At 41.5% G+C, this 20376-nt stretch overlaps 2 protein-coding genes across 2 annotated transcripts in view; both read left to right on the top strand.

Annotated features, from left to right (window-relative positions):
- The window catches only part of LTV1 (LTV1 ribosome biogenesis factor), a 13541-nt gene extending 12703 nt beyond the window's left edge, over positions 1 to 838 (top strand). The window contains exon 11 of the mRNA XM_026649776.2: positions 568 to 838. Coding sequence (XP_026505561.1) covers positions 568 to 681 — 114 coding nt within the window. The 3' untranslated portion in view covers positions 682 to 838. The remainder of the gene's footprint in view (positions 1 to 567) is intronic.
- A 4067-nt stretch (positions 839 to 4905) lies between these two features.
- Positions 4906 to 20376, top strand: part of ZC2HC1B (zinc finger C2HC-type containing 1B) — a 20100-nt gene continuing 4629 nt past the window's right edge. Inside the window, exons 1-6 of the mRNA XM_024220028.2 lie at positions 4906 to 5428; positions 11468 to 11532; positions 11867 to 11986; positions 13202 to 13340; positions 18237 to 18367; positions 19399 to 19492. Of these exons, the coding sequence (XP_024075796.1) occupies positions 5368 to 5428; positions 11468 to 11532; positions 11867 to 11986; positions 13202 to 13340; positions 18237 to 18367; positions 19399 to 19492 (610 nt within the window). The 5' untranslated portion in view covers positions 4906 to 5367. The remainder of the gene's footprint in view (positions 5429 to 11467; positions 11533 to 11866; positions 11987 to 13201; positions 13341 to 18236; positions 18368 to 19398; positions 19493 to 20376) is intronic.

Raw genomic sequence — 20376 nt, 5'->3', positions numbered from 1 at the left:
GGGGGGGTACAGAGAAAAAGGAACTGGGTTGTCACGGGTTTCTAACTCTACTCCTGGGGGAGATTTTCTGTGTGTCTGAATTGTTACAAACATACTTGGTGACAGGTATTTTGAAATAAATTACCAAAATAATTGAAACTGGCATGATTATGTAGTGTTCTTTTGACAAATAAAATTTGGAGAATTTTTTAAATTTTTTGGCACAGAATGCCCCCAGGAGTAAGATACGTGGGGCACCCTATGCTACAGGTGCTACAACGGTACTGTTGCATCACTGCAGCTATTCCGCTGTAGTGTAGACGCTTACTTCCATCAACATAGTGGTGACTGCACTGGGGCATAGGTTGTCTTAACTATATCTCTTAGGTATGAATTTTTCATACCCATGAGCGATGTTGCTAAGTCAACCTAAGTGGTTTTTTTTATGTGTAAACCAGGCCTTATTTAGCATCTCTCTGAAATTATTCAGATATCTCCTTTAGATTGTGAAGGTGTTGGGGAGTGAATTATATACTTCTCTGCAAATCTCAAATAGGTTTTTAATGTGTAAGTCATTCATGTTTGCAGGAACGGAGATTGGAGAAGAAAGCCAACAAATTAGCCTTCAAGTTGGAAAAAACAAGGCAAGAAAAAGAACTGCTCAATCTGAGACAGAACGTTCAAGGGCTCAAGCTGTCGTAGTGGAACAGATGACTTTCATATTGTGGAAAGTTCTTTGCATTGTTCTTTGTGCTAGGATCTTGGGAAGACAATGACTCTTTTAACCTTGTCCCATCATGGACACAAGTTCATAACATGGTATTTGAATTTTTCTATAACCAGATCCAGTAATTACATTTAAAAAGATGGCCACACAGCTGAAACAATTTTTGGTTACAAATTAAAATTTACAGTAGTATTACTGTATTTTCTGTCATGAACATAACATGGCAGTTATTTATAAACTGAGTTGCACTGGGAGCGTGTTAGGATACTTAAATTACAGAAAAATATATATCTTCTATGCAACAGGTTTTGTATATATTGAGAAAAATTAACTATTGTGATTCAAGAGACCTCGGTTCTGTTTCCTGATTAGATTTACCTATCTGAATGTGCATAAAATAACTTTCCCTCCTTTTATAATGGTATTTAAATGCAGGTTCAGTTGGAAACCATGCTTTGACCTTAGCACAGTTCAGTATATCAAGAATATGCAGTATTTTCCCCCAAGCCCTCTCCAGCTGTCTGAGGTATCTATTGCTGTTTGAATACTATTGTGAAGAGTATTGGAAAATCACATTTTAAGAGAGATGTTTAGAAAACTGTTTTAAATTTAAGGGTTGTCTAAATTCACATGGTTGTGCGTTCCATTTCATTTGGCGAGTGAAATAATTAAAGATATTTAATGCAAGATTTAGGTTGTACATTTAAAATCAAAGTTAGCAACATTAACATCATAATTTCCTTATGAAATTAACTTGGCTGTATTGAACAGTTTTTTGCATACAGTGTTTGCTATAAAATATTCAAACAGTAATAAATAAAAACTATACACACCCAGATAAAAAGGAGTAGAGTATGCTACATACATGTGACACAATAAAAATTCTGTTGCACTTCCTGACTTTCTGGGACCTTAACTCTGCAGCCTTAGCATTGCACTGTGAGGGAGCTAAACTATAAATGTAAACATTGGTGCTGTATGGGGTCTAAATCATCCATGACCTAGGCAGGAACCTCTTGGAGATGGGCAGTGGTTCATCCTAATCAGACACCGTAAACATCTTAGTTCTGACTCTAGCATTGGCTTTGATATCTGTCATTCTGTTGATGGCAGTGGGCCTATACACCTCAGAAAGGTGAGCAAGAGTTGCCCCTTTATGAGCAGAAAAGGGAAGTACCTAATCTTTGTAGTTCCACAGGACCACAACATGAACATCCTTTCATGCCGTCTTGCCATGGTCAGCTCAATGTAAAAGTCTCTGTGTATGCTGCTTACGGGTGGGAGATTCTGGTAGAATCATAACCTATTTCTAGGATATCTGGTACTATTTTTGGAAGAATTCTGGACTGGTGCCCAGGATATAAGAGGAAAGAATTTAAATTACTGTTAATTTAATCTCATCCCAGTTGGCTAAATCCTGAGCACTTTAGGACTGCTGCCTGTGAGGCTTAAAAAAGAAAAAAATATTTTTTTCATAGTTTTTTCTTAGTTTTTCTTAAGTTTTTGTCAGGTTGTTTTATTGCTTTTGGAAGTTTCTTTAAGTTCTTCAATACAAATTTTCTCTCCTCTATGGGTCTGATGTAATTGTTTAAATTTCTGTTGATCCCTAATATGAACTGACACAGCAGTACATACATTTCCCTTTCTGTTGTCCTTATGAACACTAAATGAAGATGAGCAGAAAGCAGTGTGAATCCTCTGTGTATAGAAACTTTTCAGAGTGCTTTGGTTATAACATCTATTGCTGCTTGTGAGATTGAACTATTGAAATTCAAACCTAAAACCAGTTATCTCTCAAATCTCTTCCCACGTTCTATCTGTAGAAATTAGCTCACCTAATTATGATATCTGAGGGGGGGGGGGGAATTTTGTAGAAGTCCTGTTTGACAAAAACACCTTTGTTCATGCTTTCATTTGACTTTTAGCTATACTAGTTTTCATGTATATCATAGGATAGGGCAGGATGTATGTGTCATAATGGTTAATTATTTGGTTGCTAATAACTGGCAACTTGGATTATTGCAAGCAGTTGAACTGTGCAAGTAAAAGTTGACCACCTAGCACCCATGTTTCCTGAAAGTGTTTAAAGAGGGAATTTGAGAAACTCTCATATAGAGATGAGTCAGATGCATGGAACAGGTGAGTAACGTGCAAAGCTTAATATTTAGAGTAAAGTGTAATTTTGTGGGTTAATGAACATGAGTTTATTAGAAATATTGCCACATGTTCTAAAAGAGTACTATGATCTGTCTGCTAAAGTACACAAACCATAATCCTCTGCAGTTGGATATTATGTTCAGTTGCTGAAGCAGAGATGGGAAGTCATGAAAAAGGGTATTCTGCTTGTAGCTAGGCTTTGCTGCCAAAACTCTGTGCCAGATCAAGCAAGAAAAATCTTAATTTATTTTGTCCATACCTAAAGAGTAATCACAATTTCTTTAGCTATTCTGATATTTGATTTGCCACAGTCAGTGTCCTGATATGCCTTACATTATGCCATGAGAATGTTAGTAATACTCTATAAGCCAGTTTGGGAATGTTTCTATGCTCTAGTTGCCTACAGGAAGGTGAAGCAGGCCTGTTCTTCCCATTGCTGCTTTATTACTGTATTATTTCCTTTCTCTCTTGGTTTACCACCTCTATAGAGCAAAAATAAATGAAAGGTAAGGATAACAAGAGCAGGCCAGAGCAGGAACAAAGACAATGGAGAAGTCAAGAGTGTTTTTAAAAGGGAGAGAACAGTGGGTGGAATAGAGGTTAAAAAGATGTTGGTTGGAAACAATGAAATTGAGGAGAGCTAATGGAATAGAGCAAAAGGTTATAAAATTACTTTGGTACTCCATTGTTAACGATGTCACTGCTAATTGTTGTAATCAAGTTACTATATATGCCTTGGTATTCTTTTCCTAATGTCTGCTACAATAAAAAAAACTTGCCAAGAGTCTCATAGTGCTAAGTGGCAAACCTTGCCTTCACTTCTATGAGATTACGTGCAGACCCTTAGACCTGCAAGTCTGTGTTTTGTTTTGTTTCCCCTCCCGCCATAAATGGAGGGGGGCGGGGTTGGACCTCTTTACAGGTACACTCCAGCAATCTACTGTTTTTGCCTAATGCTGTGCTCAGTGTGGAGAGATTGATATGAAATCAGATTTGTGTTGTGTTAAGACATGGTACTGTTGTTGGTTTGAAAGAAAACTTTGAGAGAACCATTTTCCCCTTGAAAAATGCAGTTCAATCAAAACTGTGATGCTTAGCAAACTCATGTCAATTTCACTGAAATTTTACTTTGATGGAAAACAGTGACATTCTGACAGTTTCAAAATGAAACCTTTTGATATTTCACTTTGAAACTACAGTACTTTGTTTTGAAAATTGTATTTTGTATTGTATATTATAAAATTGAAGGTTTTTTTTTTTGATTATCCAATGATTTCTTTTGTCAATCTTCTGTAGAGAATTTTGAACTTGCAGGCTTTTCCAAATTATAATGAAAACAAAATTAATAATCCTCAAAATGGAATTTCCATCCTCCACAGCTCTACTTGCTACTATCATGTTTTAGTTTAACATAACTTAACTAATTCCCAAGTTTAGATTCCTTAGATTCTGACATTGTACATGAATAGTTTTGGGGGGTTTTTAGGACATATTTTTCATTTTGTATAATCAAGTTTGCAATTTGCTATAAAAATACATTTAGGCTACCTAGGAATTTTTCAGGTATTTCCTGAAGTATTCCCCAAGAAATACTTCATGTCCCCCCCCACCCCTTTTGCTCTGTTGTTCTTTGGATCCCTGACTTTCCAATATACAGCTTTAAGCTGGCACTGACCAGCTCTTGTAAGCACCTATTCAAGAGCACTTGAAAATGGTTTTGCTTCCCTCAGAAATTTGAGAAATTAGGGGTAAGTACTAATATACACTGCTCTCTTCTTTCCTTGTACCTCCAGATCTTCGTATGACACGAAAGATCATAAGGAAACTATTAGGAATATGGCATGTGAAGTTTTATGTTTAGTTTTTACTTGTATACATGAAACTGATCAAACATTTGTGGCTTCCCAAAATGCCTGCAGTTATCTTCCATATTGGGTTTGGTACAGCATAACTTTAAAATAGAAAGTATCGGGGTAGCCGTGTTAGTCTGTATCTACAAAAACAACAAGGAGTCTGGTGGAACCTTAAAGACTAACAGATTTATTTGGGCATAAGCTTTTGTGGGTAAAAACCTCACTTCTTCGGATGCATGCATGCATTTAAAATAGAAAGGTGGCTGTGTCTAAATATGCAAACTTATAACTTACTGGGTTTGTCATACAGGCTGTTAGCTGATATGCCATTATACATACATCCTTATGTATTAATGAACCTACTGCTTGGCTTAGTCTGGATCACTCCCAGCTATTTGAACAAATACTAAACTTCTGCTAGCCCCTTAATACAAAATTAACTTGCAAGTGAACATTACTGCTACAAAATAAAATCTTTCTTGAACATTATTTAATGCATCTGCTAAATATTCTGTCACAAAAGAAAAAAGGCTGTGTCACATTTGTAATAACAAAATGTGTCTTACTGCTTTTAAAAATATAGGCAATCATCTTCCAGTTGACTGAGTCACTGCATCATTAAGGATCCTAATTTTTTTATGTGGTTTATGAATGAAAAGGATTGGAATAAAGCAAAACCTGAGTGTGGGCATCCAGCTTCTCCTTTTTTTAAGTGAGCTGTAATCTCTGTAGTGACATACTCTCTGTATTGTATCACATCTCCACTCTTCTATTATGATGTCATAGAATGACCTTGTTCTTTGCCATGCTGAAGGCAACATGAGGAAGATCAGGTCTACTTTAATCTCAGTAAATGGTTTTGCAATACTGATTTCCTTTGTAGTCTCAATCGAAGGTACCCCTACATTTTGTTTCATAGTGTATATGGCAATTTCAGCTTTTGTTTATACAAGTTACTGTTCCAGTCTCATACACTACATTCCAGATATTAAAATACTAGGGAAATCAAAAGTTAACCCCTTCACAAATGTTAGTTACACCACTCTTTGTTCTAGGTTTTATCTAAAGCAGGGGTAGGCAACCTATGGCATGCGTGCCAAAGGCGGCACGCTAGCTGATTTTCAGTGGCACTCACACTGCCCGGGTCCTGGCCAGTGGTCCGGGAGGCTTTGCATTTTAATTTAATTTTAAATGAAGCTTCTTAAACATTTTTAAAACCTTATTTACTTTACATACAACAATAGTTTAGTTATACATTATAGACTTAAAGAAAGAGACCTTCTAAAAACGTTAAAATGTATTATTGGCACACGAAACCTTATGTTGGAGTGAATAAATGAAGACTTGGCACACCATTTCTGAAAGGTTGCTGACCCCTAATCTAAAGTCTCATTAGCACTTGTTAAAGATGGTTCATGGGTGACTAGATAACTGCCTAGAGAGCTTTCAACTCTATGTAGAAGACTTGATTCCTGCATGGTCATTGGAGGTGGTGGTTTTTAAGTAAAAAATACCAATCATTTGATTTGTTTTTTACATATCTTTGTATGAGAATTCGAAATGGAATTTCTCAAAATGAAAAGCTTTTAAATTTTTTGTTTCAGGGAAAAAAAAGGGGGTTTCCCTTTTTCTCTCACTGGTGAACTTGTTTTCCCACTAGAAAAGTAAAATGGTACTTTATCTCACTTAAAAAAAAAAACAAAAAACTTTCATGGTTTTCTGGTGTGGGAAGAAAGAATGGGAATTTTCTCGCTGTTTTGAAAAAGAAAGCTTGAAATGTTAAACTTCTTGAAATTTGTTTCGAAAACTAAGAGCATATTCCAATACCCTTTTTCCCCTTAAAAATTTAATTTTCAATGGAAAATGCTCACCAAAAATTTGTTGACCAGTTCTAATGGGTAGTAATAACTAAAATGTGCTATTATCTGATTACTGTTTTGGCCTATGGAAAATAAACTGTTGCAGTCAGTTCTTAAGGGAAAACCAGCGAAATTGGCATGCTTGTGTGCAAAGTCAGTAGAGAGGCCAAGGATTTGAATTGCCATGGAAGATTAACTGCCTCGAGGTGGCCACTCCACCTTAGGGTACTTGTGCTGTATTTGCCCCTACATTTCAGTCTCTAGGGTTGCTAATCAGCCACCTCTCACAATGAGTACATTTAAAATTTTTATTAAAGCTAATGTTAAAATAATTACGTAATACGTAGGTTGAGATGAGGGTCTGTACATCTGGGTATAGTGCTTAGATTATCCACAAATACAAAGTTTTGTTTTTAAAAGTCACATGATACATAGAGCACATAATCAGCAATAACCCTAATTTAGGTGAATAAATTTAAGAATACGGTTTAGATATTGGCATCCACGTATCCGGGTACATCACTCATGAGAATTTGTACAGAGCTTTGGTACTAATGCACAAAGCAAACTATACAGGAGGTGTATCCACATGTCTGCACCATGGTAGGGAAGCAGTTGGGAGTACAAAATAAAACTGATTGCCATCAACCACTCCCTTTGCTTTCACAGCCCCATGCTGCATTTCTATAGCTTTGGTAGGGAAAGTCAAAGAAGAATGGAAAAATGTCTGGGCAAGAGTCCCCCTGTGACTGGTGTGGGGGGTGGCTGTATACCAAAGCCCACTGGCAAAATCTCGATTTGTGTGGCTCTTAGACAACTTAATAAAAGCATGTGTAGAGAAAGACACATGGTTCCTGCATTTAACCAAACACAAGTCTTAAAGTTAGATACTATCCCAGCCTTCTAGCAAATCCCCCTTGCTAAAGAATCTGTTAACGATACTCCTCCCCATTTGGAAGGTACTGTTTGAATCGTTTTCCATTTGGCATATCTTCAGCACCAAAGCATTTCCAAAAAAGACTGTCTCAGATTGTGTCAGGTTCGTCTGGTATCCTTTGCAATGCAGATATGTTGGTAGATGGTAGAGATAAAAATGAACACTGTGTGTCATTACATGCAGTTTTGAGATGTTTTCAACAAGGTCACTCAGAAATGTGAATTTGGAAAGAAGCAGATAAAATTTATAGGACACATACTTGGCAAACGGAATTCAGCTGATTTCCAACAAACTGAAAGCGTTATTCACCTTACCTGACCCCAAAGATGTTTCTACTGTAAGAAGATGCCTGGTCACGACAGATCATTTGGGGAAATTCTTACCAATTTTAGCTCCTCTAAAAATCTTTTAAGAGATTTTCTTAATGATCACAATATGTGATCTGGTGGACTGCACCACAAAATGCATTTAATTGTATAAAAGAACTACTGACATCTCTGCCTGTTCTTACACGATATTCAGTAAACTATCTGTCAACAGATGCCTCTTCATATGGGGTAGTGCTCACGCAAAAGCAGCCAGGAGACATGAGACCTGTTGCATTCATATCAAGAAGCCTTACAGAAGCTGATCAGTGGCATACTCAGGTGGAAAAGGAAGCTCTAGCAATCCCTTGGTCCTCTGCATATCTGGCTTGAATTTTAACACCGAAACAGATCACAAGCCCTACGGGGATTATTGGATTCAAAACCACTGAATGACCTGTAACTGAGGGAGCCCCTCAATGCCAACTGGCAGAGGGCACACTATCCTGTAATTCTCATCAGGCCTGATACACTCAGTCCCCCAATTTGCCAGTGTCATAATCCGTGTCTTTAAGGCTTCATGTTGTTGGATTAAAAGTAATATAAATGCTTTGGGTAAAGTATGGTCCAGTACAGACCCTGGATTTGTCTTGTATTATTAGAAAGCAATAGGTCTCCCAGCCTGTTCTCTCAGCCTGCTGAGTTTGTGCTAATTGAAGCAGGCCTGTTAGTTTGCAAGGTCTGTGCTAATTGTAGAAAAACAACCAGAGACAAAGAGTCTGTTCTAAAAGCGGTAAGATAACATGTTACAAATATTTTTCTGAACTCGGGAACAAAATCTGTTGTTCTTCCACATTTACATTCCGATCTTGCTTGTTTTCTTTTCATGTGTAACAAGTGGCATAGATAGATAGATTCATTGGAGTCTTGTTTTGTTACAAAAACATCTGAGTGCTGCATATTAAGCTTAAGAGCAAAATCCTCAGCCAAAGTACCAGGCTGGCGTGGCAGTGAACTTCTGTGAGTGTCCAGTGAAAAGATGTCCCTGAGGAACTTGGGAATGGGGATTGACTGTGTGTTACCTGCTAGGAAAGGTTTGGGCTGGCAGAGTCCTGAGGAGTTTGCTGGCAAGGCAGACAAGCTGATGTATCAGTGGGCTGACTCACAGCTTAGCAGCAGCAAGGCTCACTTGCTGAGTCAGGGCGGTAACTCAGTTTTGGGTGACATGAGCAGGGCATCGTATCTTCCACCTACAATTCAGAGATTTTTGACTGTGGGTGATGCAATTTTTTTTCAACATGTACCAGAGAAAACACATAGAAACAAACACTCTGTCTGGAGCCCCAATTGAGCAGCCAGCACCAGAAGATGAAAAGGCTTTAGAGAAAGATGTCAAAGGTTTAATGACCTCATTCTGGCAGCAATTCTAGCAGCTGCCAGCTAACATCAGAAAATTAGAGATGAACAACTAAAGGATGAGACTTGCCAGAAACTGACTCAACTCTGCCGAAGAAGGTGAGGTCAAAGGAGTCACCTTCCAGCAGACCCATATTGGTAGGACCTTCACACAGTGGATGGTGTTTCTGAAAGGACAATGCATTCTTATCCCTGTGGTGCTTCAGAAAGAGATGCTCGCCAAAATCCATGGACTCCAAAGTATAAACAAGGACCCAGCACAAGCACAACAATCCATATGGTGGCCTGGTCTGAGTAGGCAAGTTCAGACTTTAGTAGAGGGCTGCAAGATATGTAAAAGTGTGTGTGTGTTTGGGGCGGGGGGAAACACCAGAACCATTACTCTCTGCAGAGCTACCTGACAGACCATGGCAGTGGTTAGTCACAGATTTGTTTTTCTGGAAAGGGCATACATGCATTATTGTAGTTGATTGATTACTTTTCCAGATATATTGACAGACTTCATCAGCACAGGTCATCCAGAAACCAAAGTCAGTAGTTGCAAGATATAGAGCTCCAGAAGTCCTCATATCTAATAATGAGCCTCAGTTTACCTCTGAAACCTTCCTAGCATTTGCACAAGACTTTGATTTTGAACATTGTACTAGTTGTCCACATTATCCCAGAGTAATGAGGAGGTGCAGAGAGCAGTGTGGACTTTAAAAAGACTTCTGCAAAAATCACTGGATGAAGCATTCCTTGGCCTGTCGGTCAACACTGTCTGAACTATCTCCAGCAGAACTTCTGATGGGAAGATGATCCAGGATGCCTTTACCTGATTCAGCTTAAACCTAAGTGGTCCAACCTGAAGGAATTTAAAAAACCGTATACCAAAATAAAAATTCAGCAACAACTAAATTTGAATGTTCAGCACAGAACAAAAGCACTACCTGAACTGAGACCAGGGAACGAAGTTTGGCTTAAAAGCTCCCAGACATTTGGAACTGTTCGGAACTTGGCAGAAATTCCCACATCCTACCTAGTGGGAACTCCGCCTGTACTTCTCTGGAGGGATCAGGTTCATCTGCAGTGTTTCCTGACAACAAAGAGAGGATCTGGAACCTGCAGGTACTTTGTCGGAAAGTGATCTTCCTCCACAGGGAACTCCCTGCACAAACTCAATATGGAAATGAGAACATGGCCTGGAAGACTGATCAGACCCCTTCAAAGACTTGAACTTTAGAATACTGCTCAGGACTATTTAATTCCTTAAAACTATTTGCACTACTATAGCCCCTTATCAATTGCATTTAAAGTTCATTTTGAATTGTGGTGTGTGTGCGCGTGTGTGTGTGTGTGTGTGTGTTTGTTTGTATACATTGTCTTAGTGTTTAATCTTTTATTATAAAGAAAGGGAGATGTGGTGGGTTTATAGCATTCCTGGTCCTCTCTGGAGGACCAGGATGTGTTGCAGCTGGGAGTTTAATAAAGGTAGGAATTTTCTGGTTGAGGAGTTCTCCAGTTGGTGCTTAAACATGGCTCTTGTGTTTGTCCTCACATTACTACACCATCTCCCCAGAGTCACAACATGACCTGTCCATCACTCCTTTCTCAGGGAACAGGTACAGGAAAAGCAATAGGCTAGAGACAGTGGAGAGTTAAAACAGAGCTGGCAGCTGGGCAGGAGAGAGGGGGATTCATGAGCCTCTCCTTCCATTGGGCAGTGGGGAAGGAGCAGGACTGGGGAGGAAGCCAACAGCTTGGAGTGTGAGATGTCAGAGGGACTGACATGCTAAAGATACCTGTCTCCAATAGCAGAGAGTAGGACATTAGAACAAGTATATAGGAGAAGTTCAGTTGGCTTAGAGCCGAAGTTAGAATTTAACCATTTAGGCATTTATCATCCTAGTATCTAAATGTGCCACTTGGTAAGTCTTCAGTTGAATGGTAACCCCTAACATTTCTTATATTAAACTGTAAAGTAACTCGTATGGAAATGGTGAAGCTGGCTCCTCCAGTTGGTAAGACAGACAGAGGAAATGGAGGCCTGTGGGGTATGAAATTTACCCCACCACTGAGGTGAAGAGATCACAAAAGGGGGAAGAAAAAACCCACAGGTGACTTTCGTTGTGCGAAAGTGCCCTTTATACAACCAGTTCCAGAAATCATAGGGCCTGCTCTTACCATTGATTTTTGGGGGGTGAGGGCAAGAAATCCTGTGAAACTAATAGTTTGATATGTTGAATTTTATACAGCTGCCAGAAGTCAAGATTTGCTAGCTTGTGAAACCTGTGGAAGACATTTTGCACAAGATGTTCTGGTAAAACAAAGGCTTTTTCCCCTCTACTTTAAGTTTTATGCATCTATGGGGGAATTGTGAGGGTTTGGGGGTGGGGGATGGGGCAGTAAATGCCAGTAGATTAAACACAGATGTTGAAAGGAATTTTCACTCTCTCTGTGGAAACAAGACTGACTGATCTGATCAGTATTCAGAGTATTGTCCTGCCCTGTGGTGTAAATAGGTTATTTGTGCTTTCTCTGATCTAGCAATATTCCAGAGTGTGGCAGAAATAATTATAATGCCTTAGACAGAAGCAGCATTAGCAGAACATAAGGTCTTTGCCATAAGATTTTGTTTTTTGTTTGCATCCCAGTTAAGGCACGAGCCAATATGCAGGAAAGTCTTCAACAAAAAGCGCAAACCTTTCAATTCTTTGAAACAGAGACTGCAGGGAACTGAAATTCTCTCAGTGAAGAAACAGCCACCACCAAAGGTATTGTTGAAATTGTAGCAGGCATGTTGCCTTCATTCTAATATCTTTGGTCAACGAATGTTGTCATTCACTCCAGCGATGAATGGGTGTCCTGAATGAGCCTAGGGTTCTTCGCTGTGTGTGGCATTCTGTCTTGGGAAATGCTGTCTCCTCGACTGGGTCTGGCTTTGTTCTTGCCTTCCCCTGTCCCCAGCCCTAGCCTTTGGTCTTTATCAAGTGCTAATAAGTGGCTTGTTGCCTCCATAACTTGAGGCTTCTTCTCAGTGCAAGAGCCATGCTGGTGTACAGTGAAACTGTTAGGAACACATGGAGGCCTCAGTTCTTATAGGAGTCTTCCTTAAAAATAAAACATATGAATAACATACAAGCTTCTGACAGCTTCCTCTCTAGTTAGGTCCGTGAGAGGAAGTGATGGTAGGACACTGATCTGGTGCAGGAATGCTCAAGGTTCAGCTCAAGAGCCATCTCTGGCCTGTAAAGTCCCAAGGACAAAGCTTCAGAGCTTTATTGCTATTAAATTCAAACAGTAAGCAATTTTTATTCCTTTATTTAAGGAAGATCATTATCTGTATTGCTGTGGTAACCATAGGGTCTAAGCAGGACTGGGGCACACACACAGCATTTGTCTCACAGATACCAATACTATGGTTGTGTGCTGTTTATCATAGAAGATTAGGTTTGGAAGAGACCTCAGGAGGTTATCTAGTCCAACCCCCTGCTCAAAGCAGGACCAACCCCAACTAAATAATCCCAGCCTGGGCTGATGATCCCAGCCTGGGCTGATGATCCCAGCCCGGGCTGATGAGGGTTTGCTGCTGCTGATCTAGTAACAGCAGCAGGCTATGCAGAATCCAATTTCAGACTTTGATTGAGACAAGAGGCAAAAAATATAAGAGGAGATCAAAAGGGGGAGGGGGAAGAGGTGATTGTCATGCTAACTTTCATATTTCATCCAGTATAAACTATAGTCCTCTGTGACCTAAATGTCTTGATATGAGAGGCTATTCTTTTATTGGTCCCTTGGAGCACTGGTTAATTTGTGAGGATGGGGAGATAGGTCAAATCCACTTTTCTGAGTCTTACTAAGATTTTGTTCTGTTTCTAATATTTCTTCTTCCTCTTGAAATTTTATTTAGCAAAGAACCCTCAGTCAAAGTCTTTATATATCCCCATAGATGGAGATATAGAGTTTGTTGCAATACATTTCCTTTACAGAAACAACCAGAAAAGAAATCTAACTGGAGACAGCGGCATGAGGACTTTATTAATGCTATTCAGTCAGCCAAGCAAGTCACAAAAGCCATGAAAGAGGGCCGACCCCTTCCTCCTCCTCCACCTCCAAGCGTCAATCCAGGTTTGTGATTTAGTTTCACTTACTGCTGCTCTTGTGCTTGCTTATCTTTGGTAAAACAATGAGCTCCTGTTATTCACAGATGGGCTTCAGCTTTACTCCATTCTGCGCAACCCAAGGTGAACATTAACTCCCTCATTCCTGATTGGTTTTTAAAATGTAGTGGTGGAGCAGAGCATGAATTAGGGGCAGCCCTGGGAGCAGCTAAAGAGGGTTTCTGCATTCAGTAAGTAGTAGGAGGAGAGAATCAGGGAGAAGTAGAGCAACATAGATGAATTGCAGAGGAAGAAAAATAATTGGACCTTTCAACCTTAATGGTAGCAACTCATCAGTCTAGTAGCAGAGCTCTGAGGTGGGAGTTGGGATGCTTGGGTTCTAGTCCTGACTCTGGCATTGACTAACAAAGGGTGAAATTCATCCCTTACCACTTGGAATAAACTGTAAGTCAGGCATAGGCCTCATGCTGGCCCTCTGCATTGGGATGAATTTCACCTTTTGGATTTTCAGAGGTCAGTGAGGGAGGTGTGGGTGCTCAGCACCTTTGAAAGTTGAGCCTCTTGCTTCTCATAGACTTTAAGGCCAAAAAGGACCATCATGATAATCTAGTCTGACTTCCTGCACATGACAGGCCACAGAACTTCACCCACTCCTGCAACAGGCCCATAATCCCTGGCTGAGTCATTGAAGTCCTCAAATCATTAAAGACTTCAAGTTACAGAGAATCTACCATTTACTCTAGTTCAAACCAGTAAGTGACCCATGCTGCAGAGGAAGGCAAAAACCCACCATGGTCTTTTCCAATCTGTCCTAGAGCGTGTGTGTGTGTGGGGTGGGGGGTGGGGATTCCGTCCTGACCCCAAATATGGTGATCTGTTAGACCCTGAGCATGTGGGTGAGACCAACCAGCCAGACACCTGGGAAAGAATTATTTTAGTAACTCTGAGCCCTCCCCATCTAGTGTCCCATCTCTGGTTGTTGGAGATATCTGCTAATACGAGATGCAGATGCGCCATGTGTCATTTTAGGCATCATACCATCCCCTTCATAAACTTATCAGCTCAATTATGAAACAAGTTAGGTAATTTTCCCCTACTACTCCCCTTGGAAGGCTGTTCCAGAACTTCACTCCTCTGATGGTTAGAAACTTTCATCTAATTTCAAGCCTAAACTTGTTGATGGCCAGTTTATATCTATTTGTTCTTGTGCCAGCATTGGGCCTTAACTTAAATAACTCCTCTCCCTCCCTGGTGTTTACCCCTCTGATGTACTTAGAGAGCAATCGTATCTCCCCTAAGCCTTAATTTTGTTAAGCTAAACAAGCCAACTCCTTAAGTCTCTTTTTGTAAAGTAGGTTCTCCATTCCTCTGATCATCCTAATAGCCTTTCTCTGCACTTGTTCCAGTTTGAATTCATCTTTCGTAAGCATAGGAGACCAGAATTGCGCACACTATTCCAGATGAGGTCTTACCAGTGCCTTGTACTGAAAATACCTCGCCTAATGCATCCTAGGATTGCATTCGTTTTTTTCATGGCCACATCATATTGGCATCTCTTAGTCATCTGTGATAGACCAAAACACTCAGGTCTTTCTCTTCGTCGGTTGCTTCCAACTGGTAAATCCCTAGCTTGTAGCAAAACTTTTGTTGTTAGTCCCTAATTACATGACCTTACACTTTGCACTATTAAATTTCATCCCATTTCTACTACTCCAGTTTTCAAGGTCATCCAGATCTTCTTGTGTGGCATTCCAGTCCTCCTCTGTATTGGCAATATCTCCTAACCTGTGTCATCCATACATTTTATTAGCACATTCCCACATTTTGTGTCAAGATCATTAATGGTCAAAAGACTGATCCTTGAGGAACTCCATTAGTAACTTCCCTTCACCCTGATAGGTGAACTATCAGTATGACTCATTGTAGTCTCCCCTTTAAACAGTTCCTTACCCACCTTTCAATTCTATGTTCATTCCCATCTTCTCAATTTAATAATTTCCCATGTGGAACTATATCAAATGCTTTACTGAAATCCAGATAGATTAGATCCACTGCATTTCCTTTGTCTAGAAAATTGAAGATCTTCTCAAAGAAAGAGATCTGGTTGGTGTACCTTTTGTAAAACCATGTTGTATTTTATCGCCTTTACTGTTTTCCTCTGTCTTTTATTACTCTGTCTTTCAAAATTTGTTCTAAGACTTGGCATACAACCAAGATCAAACTAATGGTCCTTTAACTTAAATATATGTACTATATTTGCAGTTCTCCGGTCATAGGGTATAACCCCCGAGTTTATGGATTCATTAAAAATCCTTGCTATTGGGCTTGCAATTTCATGTGCCAATTCATTTAATGTTCTTGGATGGAGATTAGCTGGGCCCCCCAATTTGGTCTCATTAAGCTGTTTGTTTTGCTTTCACCTTGGATGTGGTAATTTCTACTTTCATATCCTTGTTCCCATTAGCCACCCTGTCATTGTCCCCAAGCTCCTCATTCCCGTTATTTAATACTGAGGCAAAGTATTTGTTTAGGTGTTGGGCCCTACCTAGACTTATCTTTAATCTCTACCCCATCCTTGATGCTTAGCAGTCCCACTTCTTTTCTTCTTTTCTTTTTAGTTATATGGCTAAATAACCTTTTACTATTGGTTTTAATGTCCTTTTGTAAGGTTTTTTGCAGTTCTCACTTTAGCCTCACATTTTTTGACCTCCAAAAGGTAGCTTTCCTTGCTGATCCCTCCCTTTTTTCCATTCCTTGTAGGCTTTCTGCTTTCTTTTAATAGCCTGTTTGAGATGCTTGTTGAGCCAGTTTGGTCTTGCAACCCTTCTGTATGAGATTTCCCCTTTCCCCTCTCTTCTCGCCCCCTTCCCCTCCCCACTTTGAATGCAGGCTTCAGATAGTTTCTGCAACTTCAACTTAAAACGATTCCAAGGCTTCTCTACATTCAGATCCCTGAGTTCTTCAGTCCAGGCAACTTCCCTAAAAACTTAAGGGAATTAGTTAAAGTTTTTTCCTTTTTGAAATCAGCGACCCTAGTTGCAGACGTACTTTTGTTTATTCTTCCATTTAGTTTAAACTGAATTAACTCGTGTACCTCTGTACCAGATGACTGGAGGATAGCAAATGTAATGCTGATTTTTACAAAAGGCTTCAGAGGCACTCCTGATACTTACAGGCTGGCAAACCTAACTTCAGTACCAGGCAAATTGGTTGAAACTATAGTACAGAGATGGGCAAACTACAGCCTGCGGGCCACATCCGGCCCGCGGGACCGTCCTGCCTGGCCCCTGAGCTCCCGGCCAGGGAAGCTAGTCCCCAGCCCCTCCCCCGCTGTCCCTCCTCCCCCGTAGCCTAGCCTCGCCTCACCTCGCCTCGCCACGCCACCAGCGGTCTGGCCCGCCGCTCCCAGGCAGTGCGGGCGGCGTGGCTGGCTGCAGCAGGGCTGCGAGTTTCTGCTGCTCTGAGCAGCATGGTAAGGGGGCGGGGGGTTGGATAAGGGGCAGGAGGTCCCCAGGGGCAATCGGGACAGGAGCAGGGGGCGGTTGGATGGGGTGGAGATTCTGGGGGGGGCAGTCAGGGGACAAGGAGCAGGGGGGATTGAATAGGGGGTGGAGTCCTGGGGGGTGGTTGGGGCGGGGGTCCCAGGAGGGGACGGTCAGGGGACAAGTAGCAGGGGGGGTTGGATGGGTCGGGGGTTCTGAGGGGGCAGTCGGGGCAGGAAGTGGGAGGGGGTGGCTAAGGGGCAGGGGCCAGGCTGTTTGGGGAGGCACAGCCTTCCCTACCCGGCCCTCCATACAGTTTTGCAATGCCGATGTGGCCCTTGGACCAAAAAGTTTGCCCACCCCTGCTATAGTATATAGTACAGTAATCCTTTTGGTTAATCACATTGCCATTTTTTTTGTTAAATGTCTGATTTTTCTAGAGTTTTATTCAATTTTATTTTTTTTAAAACCAAGCATAATATAATCCTCCACATTTATGCGAAGAAATGCTACTCTGTGATCCAGGCTACACATCCTCAATGTAGCGCTCTCTTGCCCACTCTGTATTCATTCCACATGTGGAACTCCAGTTGTGCTCAGTGAATGCAGAATAGAGATTTGTAGTGCAATATCAGAGGGGAGAGAAACTCCCATTGATTTCAGTAGGCTTTGGACCAAGCCCTGTATGCAGTGATGAGCTGCCAAAATCGTAACAACTGGTTCCCTCCTCACCCCACGAGGGGGTCGTGGCCCACCCCCCAGTGACCCCTGCCCCATCCACCCCCCTTCCCTGTCCCCTGACTGCCCCCCGCCGCTCCATCCAACCCCTCCTCTCATTCCTGATGGCCCCCTGGGACCCCTGCCCCATCCAACCACCTGATAGAAACAGCTGATTCGCGGGAAGCAGGGGGGAGGAGAAGCAGGGCAGAGCATTCATGGGAGGAGGCAGAGCTGAGGTGAGCTGGGGCCGCGGCGGGGAACGCTTGTTAAATTTAAATGCCCTTTTAGAACCGGTTGTCCCACGCGGGACAATCGGTTCTAAAAGGGCTTCTAAATTTAACAACCGGTTCCCGCGAACTGGTGCGAACCGGCTCCAGCTCACCACTGCCTGTATGTCAACAACAAGAATCTCAACACTTGCAATTGATCATGGCACCCAGCCTTCATTTCTACAACAAACAGATCAAATGAACGTAGTTGCCAAGGTGTGTGGAATTTTGCCAAGGGCAGTTCTTAGCATTGATGGGGAAATTGAGGCACAGTGAGGGGAAGCGACTTGCTCAAGGTCACCCAGCAGGACAGGCAAAGCTGGGAATTGATCCCAGGTCTCCTGAGTCCTAGTCTCCCAGAGAGTAGTCAATGCTCTCTCAATATCTTATGAGCTGTTGACTCAATCATACCCGTTCCTTTGTTGTAATCAGACTATATTCAGTGTCCTTACTGCTTGAGAAGGTTTAACGAAGCTGCAGCAGAGAGGCACATCAGTTTTTGCAAAGAACAAGCTACACGACGTGTCTTTGCACCAGGCCAGAAAGCAGCCAAACAGGCCTCGGTAAGTAACACATTTGCCTTGTGTTTTCTTGCAGACAGGCTCACCAGACAGAATGGGTTGTGATGTAGGGAGGGAAGCGCCACATTCATATGTAGCTTTAAACCACAATGAAACTAATGATATTTTTGGTTTTTTAATTAAATGCCATGTGAGTTGCTTCAGAAAGAACCCCTCTGTCTGCAGGAAGTTACAGAAAAGTGTGGTAGCAAACGCTGAGGAGAAAATAGCTTCTTCAGACTCTTCTCTAATCAGATTCCAGGAAAACAACTGTAGAGTAATGGAAACTAATACAGCTTCCATGCTGGATACAGAGTACTACTGTACTATCCTAAGGGATATATCAAAGGCCGAATTCCTTTGGTAGCCTCCGAAGTGGAGTTAATCCTCTGTGTCTTGACCTGTGCTGCTGTATTTATTCAATGTTTATACAACTTCTACTGAAAGATTTTTTTAAAAAAGATTTTATTAAAACATAAATTGTTCATTAATAAAAAAAAAGTGAGTGACAGACGGAGTTTGTAACTAGTAATCAGCAAAGTAAAAATCTTGTTGTTATGCCCACCAGTTCATTTTCTTTTAAGTATTTCAATTTTAGAGGAGGATCAGCTTTCTGATGAAAGGAAAGGTAAAGCCTACAATGGAGGGGAAAAAATTGAGGATAAAATTCTTTATCTACCACCAAAAGGCTTAAAATACTCCATAGTTAAGATGGTGGGTGTCTAATAGAGGGAGATTCTGGAGAACCGGGTGTCTCAAAGGGGTGATGCCATTGATGGGGAGATTCCTACAGGTGTCACTGAAGGGCTGCTTCTCTGAGTGTCTTGGTTGTTTTAGGCTGGATGGGAAAACAATGCTTTGGGGAAGAAGCAAGCTACTGGTGGCCTTGCCCTCTGCCCTGGCCTGCTGCTGCTATCTCCGAGGGGATTAAGAGAATGGGCTGCTCTCAACACCTCCACGAAATCTCTGCTGGAGTTGAGTCCTGGTCAGTTTTGTCATGAAACTATGCAAACTGCTTGTGTTCTCCTCACCAGGGGAAGCAACAAATGACTCAAAGGAGAGAGCCAGCCTTAACAAGTGCTGTGGAATCACTGCTTCAGAACAGAGCCCAAGAAGCTGCCATTGCAGGTAAGGCGTTGCAATCGGTTGGGTGAGTGAACATTCAGAAATACTTGCACAAGGTCATTACTACTCTGCAACTGGGCGTCAGTTACTGCTACTGCTCAAATGTTGCAGAGTAGCATCACCCTGTCCGCACTATCACTCTTAGCCAGTTTTGTACCCAGTTAGTGACCTGGTTGGCTCTAACGGTTTGTATCCTCCAACAACATGGTTAGCATTATTTTAGTAACCCCGGCAGCTAACAGCGTTACCTCTTGCCAGCAGCATAGACTAGTTACCGTAGATGGCTGTCTTCCTGTAACCAGTCATCACTCTGTCTGTGCAGTCTGGGCCCAATCCTGCAAGGTGCTGAGCAGCTCATGAGGCATCAAGCACCTTCAGCTCTCATTGAATTCAATGGGCCTTGAGGGTGTTCAGCAACTTGTAGGATCAGACCCTTCCTGTGAAAGCACATGCCAGAATGCATTGGCCCCTGTGCAGTTTGGTGTCATTCTGTGTAGAAATCATTCAGGCACTGTAACACCTGCTGAAGCACTAGGGAGTAGCTTCTGAGACTTTTCCTAGAATGCACTACAACAGTCAGTTAGGCAGCATGGGTCGGGGTGGCTGCACAAATGTAGTTTTGTTGTTCTTGTGTGGTTGTTTTGTTTTTGTTTTGTTTTTGTTTTTTTTTTAAAGCAACACTTCTGCTGTGTGGACAAAGTGTAACAATGTTTGTAACTGGATCGTGTGAGTGTGTCACAGACTGGCAAAGAAAATATGGCTGTGTTGGTAGACTAGGATGGGGAGGTGTTGTTATAGGTGTGGAACTTGTTAAATAAACAAGAAATTTAGATTTCCGCTTAATTCTGTCATGAGCAGGAGGAGCTATTCCTCACCCCCCCCCCCCC

The sequence above is a fragment of the Terrapene carolina genome, unplaced genomic scaffold (genome assembly GCF_002925995.2).
Source record: "Terrapene carolina triunguis isolate 2854851 unplaced genomic scaffold, T_m_triunguis-2.0 Scaffold85, whole genome shotgun sequence".
Lineage (NCBI taxonomy): Eukaryota > Metazoa > Chordata > Testudines > Emydidae > Terrapene > Terrapene triunguis.
The sequence above is the reverse complement of the archived record's forward strand: the minus strand, read 5'-3'. Positions and strand labels throughout refer to the sequence as shown.